Source organism: Salmo trutta, chromosome 4, assembly GCF_901001165.1.
Source record: "Salmo trutta chromosome 4, fSalTru1.1, whole genome shotgun sequence".
Classification (NCBI taxonomy): domain Eukaryota; kingdom Metazoa; phylum Chordata; class Actinopteri; order Salmoniformes; family Salmonidae; genus Salmo; species Salmo trutta.
The window spans coordinates 53583161-53595865 of record NC_042960.1 but is presented as its reverse complement, the minus strand read 5'-3'; the positions used below and the strand labels follow the sequence as shown (position 1 = coordinate 53595865).

The 12705-nt window shown below is 43.2% G+C and overlaps 1 protein-coding gene across 2 annotated transcripts in view; it reads right to left on the bottom strand.

The window, feature by feature from the left end:
- The window catches only part of LOC115192615 (single-stranded DNA-binding protein 3), a 120810-nt gene that overhangs the window by 91545 nt on the left and 16560 nt on the right, over positions 1-12705 (bottom strand). For both annotated transcript variants that reach the window (XM_029751328.1, XM_029751330.1), the window contains exon 2: positions 11401-11473. In XM_029751328.1, coding sequence (XP_029607188.1) covers positions 11401-11473 — 73 coding nt within the window. The remainder of the gene's footprint in view (positions 1-11400; positions 11474-12705) is intronic.

The following is a 12705-nucleotide window of genomic DNA, read 5'->3' as shown; positions in this document are numbered from 1 at the left end:
TTGGGAAGGGTATGGCCGGCCGGGATTTCCTTGTCCCATCGTGCTCTAGCGACTCCTTGTGGCGGGTTGGGCGACAGCAAGGTGACCTCGGTTGCCAGCTGGACGATGTTTCCTCCGACACACTGGTGCGGCTGGCATCCGTGTGTCAGTGCAGCTTGGAAGGGTCGTGTTTCGGAGGACGCATGGCTCTTGACCTTCGCCTCTCCCGAGTCCGTAGTGGAGTTGAACGGACGGGACAAGACTAACTACCAATTGGATATCACAAAATCGTGGAGAAAAAGGGGTAAAAATGATAATAATAAGTCTAACTTAACCAAAAGTGGAAAAAGTCAAGGGGACTGAATACTTTCTGAATTCATATTTAGTTACGTTACAGACTTATATTAAAATGTATTAAATAGTTTTTCCCCCCTCATCAATCTACACAAAATACCCCATAATGATAAAAGAAAAACAGGTATTTTCAGGACTCTCCAGAGATGTTAGAATGGGTTTAAGTCCGGGCTCTGGCTGGGCCACTCAAAGACATTCAGAGACTTGTCCCGAAGCCACTCCTGCTTTGTCTTGGCTGTGTGCCTAGGGACATTGTTCTGTTGGAAGGTGAACCTTCGCCCCATCACGTCCCGAGTGCTGGGGAGCAGGTTTTCATCAAGGAACTCTGTACTTTGCACCGTTCATCTTAACCCTCGACCCTGACTAGTCTCCCAGTTCCGGCCTTTGAAAAACATCCCCACAGCATGATGCTGCCACCACCATGCTTCAATGTAGGTATTGTGTCAGGTTTCCTCCTGGCGTGACGCTTGGCATTCAGGCCAAAGAGTTCAGTATTGCTTTCATTAGACCAGAGAATCTTGTTTCTCATGGTATGAGAGTCCTTTATGTGCCTTTTGGCAAACCAAGCGGGCTGTCATGTGCCTTTTACTGAGGAGTGGCTTCCATCTGGCCACTCTACCATAAAGGCCTGATTGGTGGAGTGCTACAGAGATGGTTCTTTTTCTGGCAGGTTCTCCAATCTCCACAGATGAACTCTGGAGCTTTGTAAGAGTGACCATCGGGTTCTTGGTCACCTCCCTGACCAAGGCCCTTCTCACCCGATTGCTCAGTTTGGCCAGGACCAGCCATCTGTAGGAAGAGTCTTGGTGGTTCCAAACTTCTTCCATTTAAGAATGATGAAGGTCATTGTATTCTTGGGGACCTTCAATGCTGCAGATTATTTTTGATTTGATGACACACACACACACACACACACACACACACACACACCTTAGCCAACTACATTTAAACTCAGTTTTTCACAATTCCTAACATTTAATCCTAGTAAAAATGCCCCGTCTTAGGTCAGTTAGGATCACCACTTTACTTTAAGAATGTGAAATGTCAGAATGATATTAGAGAGAATGATTTATTTCAGCTTTTATTTCTTTCATCACATTCCCAGTGGGTCAGAAGTTTACATACACTCAATTAGTATTTGGTAGCATTGCCTTTAAATTGTTTAACTTGGGTCAAATGTTTCAGGTAACCTTCCACGAGCTTCCCACAATAAATTGGGTGAATTTTGGCCCATTCCTCCTAACAGAGCTGGTGTAACTGAGTCAGGTTCACAGGCCTCCTTGCTCGCACACACTTTTTCAGTTCTACTCATACATTTTCTATAGGACTGAGGTCAGGGCTTTGTGAGGCCACTCCAATACCTTGACTTTGTTGTCCTTAAGCCATTGTGCCACAACTTTGGAAGTATGCTTGGGGTCATTGTCCATTTGGAAGACCGATCTGCGACCAAGCTTTAACTTCCTGACTGATGTCTTGAGATGTTGCTTCAATATATCCACAATTTCCCTGCCTCATGATGCCATCTATTTTGTGAAGTGCAGCAAAATTTTCCTTCCTGCAGCAAAGCACCCCCACAAAATGATGCTGCCACCCCCGTCCTTCACAGTTGGGATGGTGTTCTTCGGCTTGCAAGCCACCCCCTATTTCTTCCAAACATAACAATGGTCATTATGGCCAAACAGTTCTATTTTTGTTTCATCAGACCAGAGGACATTTCTCCAAAAAGTACAATCTTTGTCCCCATGTGCCGTTGCAAACTGTAGCCTGACTTTTTTTTAATGGAGGTTTTGGAGCAGTGGCTTCTTCCTTGCTGAGCGGCATTTCGGGTTATGTCAATATAGGACTCATTTTACTGTGGATATAGATACTTTGTACCTGTTTCCTCCAGCATCTTCACAAGGTCCTTTGCTGTTGTTCTGGGATTGATTTGCACTTTTCGCACCAAAGTACGTTCATCTCTAGGAGACAGAACACGTCTCCTTCCTGAGCGGTATGACGGCTGCATGGTCCCATGTTGTTTATACTTGCGTACTATTGTTTATCCAGATGAACGTGGTACCTTCAGGCATTTGGAAATTGCTCAAGGATGAACCAGACTTGAGGAGGTCTACAATCTTTTTTCTGAGGTCTTGGCTGATTTCTTTTGATTTTCCCATGATGTCAAGCAAAGAGGCACTGAGTTTTAAGGTAGGCCTTGAAATACATCCACAGGTACACCTCAAATTAACTCAAATGATGTCAATTAGCCCATCAGAAGCTTCTAAAGCCATGACATAATTTTCAGTAATTTTCCAAGCTGTTTAAAGGCACAGTCATTTTAGTGTATGTGAACTTCTGACCCACTGGAATTGTGATACAGTGAATTATAAGTGAAATAATCTGTCTGTAAAGAATTGTTGGAAAACTTACTTGTGTCATGCACAAAGTAGATGTCCTAACCGACTTGCCAAAACTAGTTTGTTTACAAGAAATTTGTGGAGTGATTGAAAAATGAGTTTTAATGACTCCAACGTAAGTAAACTTCCGACTTCAACTGTACATACATACATACATACAAGATTGGAACGCTACTGTGAAAATTATGCTAATGCCCTTTTAGTATGAGCTGTTTGTAAAGACCGCCTAAAATCTCAGCCCGTTTTGGTTTGATGGAGTTTTTCCCTGTGTCGTGACGTGACTATCATTCATGTAAAGACTGCTATTCATCAAATAATTACCTACTACGTTTAACTATTACTCAATTAAATGAATCATGTAACAATTAACACATTAGGAATTTGGGGAACCACAGGAAAAGTTTGTTTAAAGAGTTACCATTTCCCGAATTAAGTCAAGAATATAGATATCATACCAGTCATCAAATAATAATTTCCTCATATCAGTCTCATTCTAAACGTCATAGACTTCGTAAATCTGCACAAACCTGGGTCTCACTAATCATTCCATAGAAATTGATTTGATTATTTATTTACTAACAAGCTAAATGATAACATAATGTACACACACGGTATAGGTTATTGATTAGCACTTAATACAATGACAACAGGTCCCTTGCGGACCAACACAATATGACACGTGTTACATCAGATGGAGATTGAGTGTGTGTGTGTGTGTGAATGAGAGAAGCAACACTGGGATACATTTGGAAACTATACTTACAGTAGCCCTAATACCTTGCCCCGAACTTCCGCTCTTATGGGTAAGAAGTGTAATGCATGTATATAAGTGTTGAAGGTCTTCGTTGGGCATCTCTGTTGGGCCCAGGCCTTCGGGGGCCGATGCCGCTTAGTAAGAAAGGTTCGATGGAGACCTTGTTCTTTGGATGGCCGACTCCTTCATTCTCGGGTGTAAGTCTCTGATTGTCCACAAGGTGTCACAATGTCCTTTCTCTTAATTGTCTGTTTCCTTGTACTCGTTCTGGAAGAATGGTCTTCTGAGGATGGCTAATAGCCGTGTAGATGATCTCAGGGTGGGGATGAAAGCAGTGTAGACAAACGATGACTCGAAGAGAATAACCGGATGGTCCTGCTTAAATTCACCTTCTTAGATACAGTACTTAGAACAGCAACTCAACTGTAGCATTGATTGTTAAGAGGTTCATTTGAGAGGTTCATTTGTCTTCAGGGTCGCGACTAATCGTAGACCTCGACTGCAGCTCGTGGTCATCTTAGTCTGATATGTTAATTCTTAACTCAAATTCTTTATACCCTCGGGTAAAAAGGGGGCGTTTCCGTCTTGCTGACATGCTCTCTGGGTTCTCTGGGGCGTAGCTAGTTACAAGGCAAGGTATCAGAATTTACTATGATCTCGTTTAGAGAACTAAAATCACAATTTTACCATCACCAAATATTCTCTTTATCCTGGATATTTCCACACAACGTAGAGTATGTAAACATGATATACACCGTATGAACACCGTATGAAAACTCTTAAAGTTAATGTTTCGTTATAACGTCTTCATTTACCTTTTAATGATGACATCACAAAATAGACATTAATCTTCCACATTCTTAAAAAAAAGAAAAATACACTGCTCAAAAAATAAAGGGAACACCAAAATAACACATCCTAGATCTGAATGAATGAAATAATCTTATTAAATATATTTTTCTTTACATAGTTGAATGTACTGACAACAAAATCACACAAAAATCATCAATGGAAATCCAATTTATCAACCCATGGAGGTCTGGATTTGGAGTCACACTCAAAATTAAAGTGGAAAACCACACTACAGGCTGATCCAACTTTGATGTAATGTCCTTAAAACAAGACAAAATGCGGCTCAGTAGTGTGTGTGGCCTCCACGTGCCTGTATGACCTCCCTACAATGCCTGGGCATGCTCCTGATGAGGTGGCAGATGGTCTCCTGAGGGATCTCCTCCCAGACCTGGACTAAAGCATCCGCCAACTCCTGGACAGTCTGTGGTGCAACGTGGCGTTGGTGGATGGAGCGAGACATGATGTCCCAGATGTGCTCAATTGGATTCAGGTCTGGGGAACGGGCGGGCCAGTCCATAGCATCAATGCCTTCCTCTTGCAGGAACTGCTGACACACTCCAGCTACATGAGGTCTCACAAGGGGTCTGAGGATCTCATCTCGGTACCTAATGGCAGTCAGGCTACCTCTGGCGAGCACATGGAGGGCTGTGCGTTCCCCCAAAGAAATGCCACCCTACACCATGACTGACCCACTGCCAAACCGGTCATGCTGGAGGATGTTGCAGGCAGCAGAACGTTCTCCACGGCGTCTCCAGACTCTGTCACGTCTGTCACGTGCTCAGTGTGAACCTGCTTTCATCTGTGAAGAGCACAGGGCGCCAGTGGCGAATTTGCCAATCTTGGTGTTCTCTGGCAAATGCCAAACGTCCTGCACGGTGTTGGGCTGTAAGCACAACCCCCACCTGTGGACGTCGGGCCCTCATACCACCCTCAAGGAGTCTGTTTCTGACCGTTTGAGCAGACACATGCACATTTGTGGCCTGCTGGAGGTCATTTTGCAGGGCTCTGGCATTGCTCCTCCTGCTCCTCCTTGCACAAAGGCGGAGGTAGCGGTCCTGCTGCTGGGTTGTTGCCCTCCTACGGCCTCCTCCACGTCTCCTGATGTACTGGCCTGTCTCCTGGTAGCGCCTCCATGCTCTGGACACTACGCTGACAGACACAGCAAACCTTCTTGCCACAGCTCGCATTGATGTGCCATCCTGGATGAGCTGCACTACCTGAGCCACTTGTGTGGGTTGTACACTCCGTCTCATGCTACCACTAGAGTGAAAGCACCGCCAGCATTCAAGTGACCAAAACATCAGCCAGGAAGCATAGGAACTGAGAAGTGGTCTGTGGTCACCACCTGCAGAACCACTCCTTAATTGGGGGTGTCTTGCTAATTGCCTATAATTTCCACCTGTTGTCTATTCCATTTGCACAACAGCATGTGAAATCTATTGTCAATCAGTGTTGCTTCCTAAGTGGACAGTTTGATTTCACAGAAGTGTAATTGACTTGGAGTTACATTGTGTTGTTTAAGTGTTCCCTTTATTTTTTGAGCAGTGTATTTAACTAGGCAAGTTAAGAACTAATTCATATTTACAATGACAGCCTACCCCAGCCAAACCTGGATGACGCCGGGCCAATTGTGCATCGCCCTATGGGACTCCCAATCATGGCCGGATGTGATACAGCCTGGATTCGAACCAGGGACTGTAGTGACGCTTCTTGCACTGAGATCCCTCATTACCAACATTTCGAAGGATGAAATATTGTCCCTGTGTCCATTGTTTGATGTTGTAGTTTTGGGTTGGTTAACACTTCATAAGGCAAGCAGACATTCTGATCACCCAAACTAGGCCCCAAAGGACTCGTCTGCTGCCTAATGGTTTACGATCGACCTGAGGTGTCATAAAACCCCCACATCCCTCGGCTTTGGAGAGAGAGAGAGAGCTCTGTAGAGCTGATCCACTGTAACCTGATCTCTTGGATCCTCACAGGATGACACCTGCCTGATGACATCACCAGGCCGTAAATTACACCAAAGAAAAATATAAAATGCAACATGTAAAGTGTTGGTCCCATGTTTTATGAGATGAAATAAAATATCCCAGAAATGTTCCATACGCACATTTGTTTACATCCCTGTTAGTAAGCGTTTCTCCTTTGCCAAGATAATCCAGCCACCTGACAGGTGTGGCATATCAAGAAGCTGACTAAACAGCATGATCATTACACAGATGCACCTTGTGCTGGCGACAAATAAAGGCCACTAAAATGTGCAGTTGTGTCACAACACAATGCCACAGATGTCTCAAGTTTTGAGGGAGCGTGAAATTGGCATGCTGACTGCAGGAACGTCCACCAGAGCTGTTGCCAGATAATTAAATGTTCATTTCTCTACCATAACCCGCCTCCAACGTCGTTTTCAAGAATTTGGCAGTACGTTCAAACGGCCTCACAACCGCAGACCACATGTAACCACACCAGCCTAGGACCTCCACATCCGGCTTCTTCACCTGTGGGATCCTCCGAGACCAGCCACCCACACAGCTGATGAAACTGTGGGTTTGCGCAACCGAAGAATTTCTGCACAAACCGTCAGAAACCATCTCAGGGAAGCTAATCTGCGTGCTCATCATCCTCACCAGGGTCTTGACCTGACAGCAGTTCAGCATTGTAACTGACTTCAGTGGGCAAATGCTCACCTTCGATGGCCACTGGCACACTGGAGAAGTGTGCTCTTCACGGATGAATCCCCGTTTCAACTGTACTGGGCAGATGGCGTCGTGTGGGCAAGTGGTTTGCAGATGTCAACGTTGTGAACAGAGTGCCCCATGGTGGCGGTGGGGTTATAGTATGGACCGGCATTAGCTACAGACAACAAACACAATAGCATTTTATCGATGGCAATTTGAATGATACCGTGGTGAGATCCTGAAGCCCATTGTCATGCCATTCATCTACCACCATCACCTCATGTCAGTGTAAATAACAATTTATTTTTAACTGACTTGCCTTGTTAAATCAAGTTAAATAAATAAAATAAAATGAAAAATGTTTCAGCATGATAATGCACGGCCCCATGTCACAAGGATCTGTACACAATTCCCGGAAGCTGTAAATGTCCCAGTTCTTCCGTGGCCTGCATACTCAAGCATGTCACCGATTGAGCATGTGTGGGATGCTCTGGATTGACATGTACGACAGCGTGTTCCAGTTCCTGCCGCTATCCAGCAACTTCACACAGCCATTGAAGAGGAGCGGGACAACATTCCACAGGCCACAATCAACAGCCTGATCAACTCTCTGCGAAGGATATTTCTCACGCTGCATGAGGCAAATGGTGCCCACACCATATACTGACTGGTTTTCTGATACACGACCCTACTTTTTTTAAAGGTATTTGTGACCAACAGATGCCTAGCTGTATTCCCAGTCATGTGAAATCAATAAATGAGGGCCTAATTAACTTATTTCAATTGACTGGTGAAATCTATAAATGAGGCCTAATGAATTTATTTTCAATTGACTGATTTCCTTATACAAACTGTAACTCAGTAAAGAGTTCCAAAACTTCTGCCAACAACAGCTAGTTTTCCCCTCCCCGCTCAAACCACTCCCAGACAGTCCTAGAAAGATTCTTGCTTGAGAAATTGCTCTTTGCTAAGAAGCTATTTTTGTTTATTTTTGACAATTTTAATTGAAAACAATCAATGTCCGGTACTTAAATGTTACCCAGAAATGATTTGATATTGAGATAAAAAAAAGGCATTGGACCTTTAATCTCTCTGAGCTTGTCCCAGATCTGTAATTAATATTTTAGTCCACTTCTGTGCCTTGTTGGCACTTAGTCAAACCCTGCTGCTGTACTGAAAGGTTTAAGGCAGAGGGAGGCAAAAGCATTTGGGCAAGTTAGGTGTTTGATGGATTGATTTCTCAGCATTGTGATTGACTAGACTACTGTATGACGTTCTGTTGTGTTAACCTGGCCAGGTTGTGGCTTGATTTAGCCTAGCAAACACACATAATACCTGAACAGCTACCTTGAAATCCACTCTTTTATAATATGATCATTAACCTGAGAGTGACAGATTATTTCAGTCCCATTGAAGGCTGCTCTCTTATAACAGGTCAGTTATGTTTTTATAATACTTCCACATATGGAATTTATGATTAATTGTGAAAGATAACGAGCAACAATTAAGTTTAAAGGGTAGGAACCTTGAGTTTAACTCACCAATGTAATAAAACAGTGTGGTCAAAGACTTTTAGTAAGTAACTTAGTTGTAGTCACGATCTGGTTACCTATAAGTACAAACAGTTATGTTTTTGGGTTATTACATATTTATTAACTTATTTCCCGACATCTTCTTAACTACCCACAATGCACTATTTGTCAACGTCATATGGAGACTCGATAGAGGATTTTCCACCTTGGTTTAGTTCTAGCGCACTAGCTGACGGACATCTGGAATCTATCCATTTTAGATTTCCCTGACTCTCCCTCTGCCCGGCGAAGCGCCTGCCTCCCCCTTGCTTTGGTCGCCAACTCAGCATACACGCTTTTAAAAGTTTTACAAATCAGGTGGGCCCCAGCAATCAATATCTCTTTGCTTTCAATCTGCGGTTATGTTTTGGTTGTGTTGTGTTAGTTGTGTTCTAGCTTATCTCCAGTAGTTGGGCTCTAACTTACCGACCAAACTGTGGTGGTTGGCTAGGCTACTAGCTAGTTGGCTAAATAGTTCATGTTAGCTGGCTGCTGGCTAAGATGGCTATATGCAGTTAATATTCTTTCAAAACTGGTTAGATGGCATTATGTAGTTCCAAAACTTTGGTTTACTTTAATGTAGCTGTAAGCTAGGGGTTGATAGCAACTGGCTAACTCATGCACTGCTAATGTAATGTTGACAGGCTGGTAAAGCTAATGTTAGCAGGCTAGTTGGCTAGCAACCTTGCAGGTTGATTTGTAAAAATACATTTATTACGTATTTGCTTGTAAGTTGGTTGAAAATGTAATTGAAACTAGTAGTCATCAGCGCAAACAATTTGAAGTTATACATTTGAAAGTTATTTCTGTTGGAGTTTACATTATAGGGTATGGGCTCGCTTGCCGTGTCCTACATATTACACCACACCCCGGAAAATCCATTTTCCGACAAGATTTTCAGATCGGTTTTATGTTATAACTCGAAAAATAGAAAAAGTGAGGTGTAACTTTGCATTGGGACTTTTAATGTGTATACTAATGTAAATCCATATGTTACATGTTGTTACATTTATGCTACCTACACTGTAAGGCTCGAGGGGAAATAAATATAGCATACTGTGTATAATGTTGTGCCATTGATTCCACGTCTTGAGAGTATCTCAAAGAAAATGAGGCCGTTTTAGAAAACTGTCGTCTAACGTTCCTCCTCCTGTGTGGTTGACAAAGGGAAACCCAACTGAGGCAAACAATGTTGTGTCTGTATCTTCCAAATATTTCATGTAGGCCTGGGTCATGCTCCATACATATACCTCAAAGCATGTTTGAACACAATGACACACAGGTACAGTCATGAACAGCGGTGGAACATCAATGCTGTAATACATGATAACAGCTGAACAGATTATAATACAGCGAGGAGAAATGTGGAAATGTGAGCTGGGTGAATCACACCACTGAAATAGTTCTGTGCTTGAACATAGGCCAGAGAGTGTTTTATATTAAATAAAGTAGAAACATCACAACCTTTCATTGCACATGAAAGGGATCACCTTAGCAGGTCCGGGGGTTAAGAACACTATTATTAAGCGTACCCATTCACCCATCAAACTACACTTACTTAATCTGACTAACACATGGGAGTGTTTAAATTGCCTGACGACTCAAACTGAATTATTCCGCTGCTCTATGATCGCTACATACTTCTGTCGAAGACTGCCATCATTGAAGTTGTTTGTGGTTATCTCAAAATTAGGGGTGTTGTACAAAATAAAGTCATCAGCAATTGGATAACTTCTAACCAACCAGAGTATCAAAGCCAATGACACATTTTCTAAAACGCTGCTTTACCTACGTGTGTTCTGGCTCAAACCATCGGTTTCTGGGACCAATCAGAACAGGTAGAACATGTTTGCGTTCTAGAAATCGTCAAGGAGGTACTCCGATCCATACTCGTTGCGGAGTAAAACTAATGTATTTTGCATTAGGCAAGTGTTTAAGAACAGTTATGAACCAAATGAGCAGAGGCATCAACACCACTCTAGAGGTGTCGAGCTCTCACTGCTGGCTAAATGAATGGTAAAGAATATAGGAGTTAAATAGACTAGTATGAGCATCCAGGGTATCACTGATTAAGGATACTGGAGTTTAATTAACCTAACTGCTAAAAGTTTCAGAGGCACATAGAGAGGTATAAGCAGGGACATGAATTTGTCCTGACTAAGTAACCTGGGAAGGAAAAACTCATGGCCCTACTTATGGCTTCCTGCACAAGATAAGTGGTCAGGAATTCTCCTGGCCCTAAGGAAAGGGAACAGCGGACATATAATAGAAATATAATGTTTGTCTTTAACATGAATAATATAGTCCACAGTGATTTGTGTGCCAGTAAAGTTCTTCCACATCTATAACGGTACAATATTAAGTGAGCTGCTTAAGACGTGGAGGTGTTATAGAGGGGAAGGCCTGAATACTAGGCCATTATGAGGAAGGATGTCCATTAAGGAAGATGATGCAACACATTAGAAGGGCTTTACCTCACCGACAGTTCAGGGGCTATCAAACTAATAGGGGAAGTGCGTGGCCTAGGTGTTGTTATGGAAAGCAAATAGAATAGCTGCCATTTTGTATTGTCCTTATAGAAATCTTAAGACTAATACTGCTGTTATTCATCAGCTTAGTCTTGGCACATTACATTTAAATCATTGTATACAACATTTTGGGATCCAATTACTTGGTGTTACAAAGCAGAGATTACTAAACTGTTCCTTGACCCCAGGGCTACCGCTAAATGTAAATTCCATCCCTCGCTATACAATGGAGAAAAATCCCATTCATCCATTCACCTCAAAAGTTATTCTAAAGCTGTTTCTTACCTCTGACAGGAAGGTCTGTGCTGATTTCTGTGCACCGACGTGCAGCAAATACTCATACACATATAAAGCTAACCTGTAAAACAAAGAGAAAAGGGTCAACATTGAGGCTCCATCTCACACCTCCTCCATTCCTCCTTCCCCTCCTCCTCACTCTGGAGAATCTCTCACCCTCCCTCCCTCCCTCCCTCCTGGGGTAGCAGGCAGCCTAACCCACTGGTGCTCAGGTGAAAAATGTGGCTATACTGGATCTCTCCTTACAGGCCAGTGGAATTAAGCAGGAGAAGGAAGGCTTTGTCACAATCAAAAACAATCGTATTTGAGTTCAACTAGATTCAGTCACGGCCAATTTTTTTCTTGAGTGGATGGTCGGAACATAATTACAAACAATTTGTAGACTGCAAATTGACCACAAGAAGCCCAAACAGATACTGTATAAGTTTCTTTGTCTTTCTTTTCTTACTTTTGCCCCTTTTTCGTGATATCCAATTGGTAGTTACAGTCTTGTCCCATCGCTGCAACTCCCGGACGGACTCGGGAGACGAAGTTCGAGAGCCATGTGTCCTCCGAAACACGACCCTGCCAAGCCGCACTGCTTCTTGACACACTGTTCGCTTAACCCGGAAGCCAGCCGCACCAATGTGTTGGAGGGAACACCATCCAGCTGGCGACCGAAGTCCATCGCGCTAGAGCACGATGGAACAAGGAAATCCCGGCCGGTCCAAACTCTCCCCTAAACCGGACGATGCTGGGCCAATTGTGCTCCACCTCATTGGTCTCCCGGTCAGGGCCGGCTGTGAAAGCCTATGATCAAACCCGGGTCTGTAATGATGCCTTAAGCACTGTGCTACTCGGGAGGCCATGATACTGTATAATATTTGACTGAAACATAATTTCAAACCTTGCTTACATTTGTATATGATCAGGTGTCTCTCTATTATGTGTGGAAATACTTGGGGAACAGATTTCCCAAATTAAAATCCATTAGAGCAGATTTCTTGGTGTTTTTACAGTTTATGTCCAAAAATGAAAATTCAACAAAAAATAAAAACATTTTGCTCAGAAAACTGGGCCCAAATAAAACCACCTGCAGGCCAAATTCAGCCCACGTGCCGCCAGTTAGGGAACCCTGATGACCACAGTATTGACATGTACAGTAAGAACCAGAGACTGTTTCACTATGAGGATAGGCAGAAAAACATTGCTGTCTCTAAGGAGCAGCCATTGGGAAGCTCTAGAAAAAAGAAGAAAATAAAAAACTATGCCACAACTCTGTGGTTTAAGGAGCTCCTCCTTTAACATGAAGGC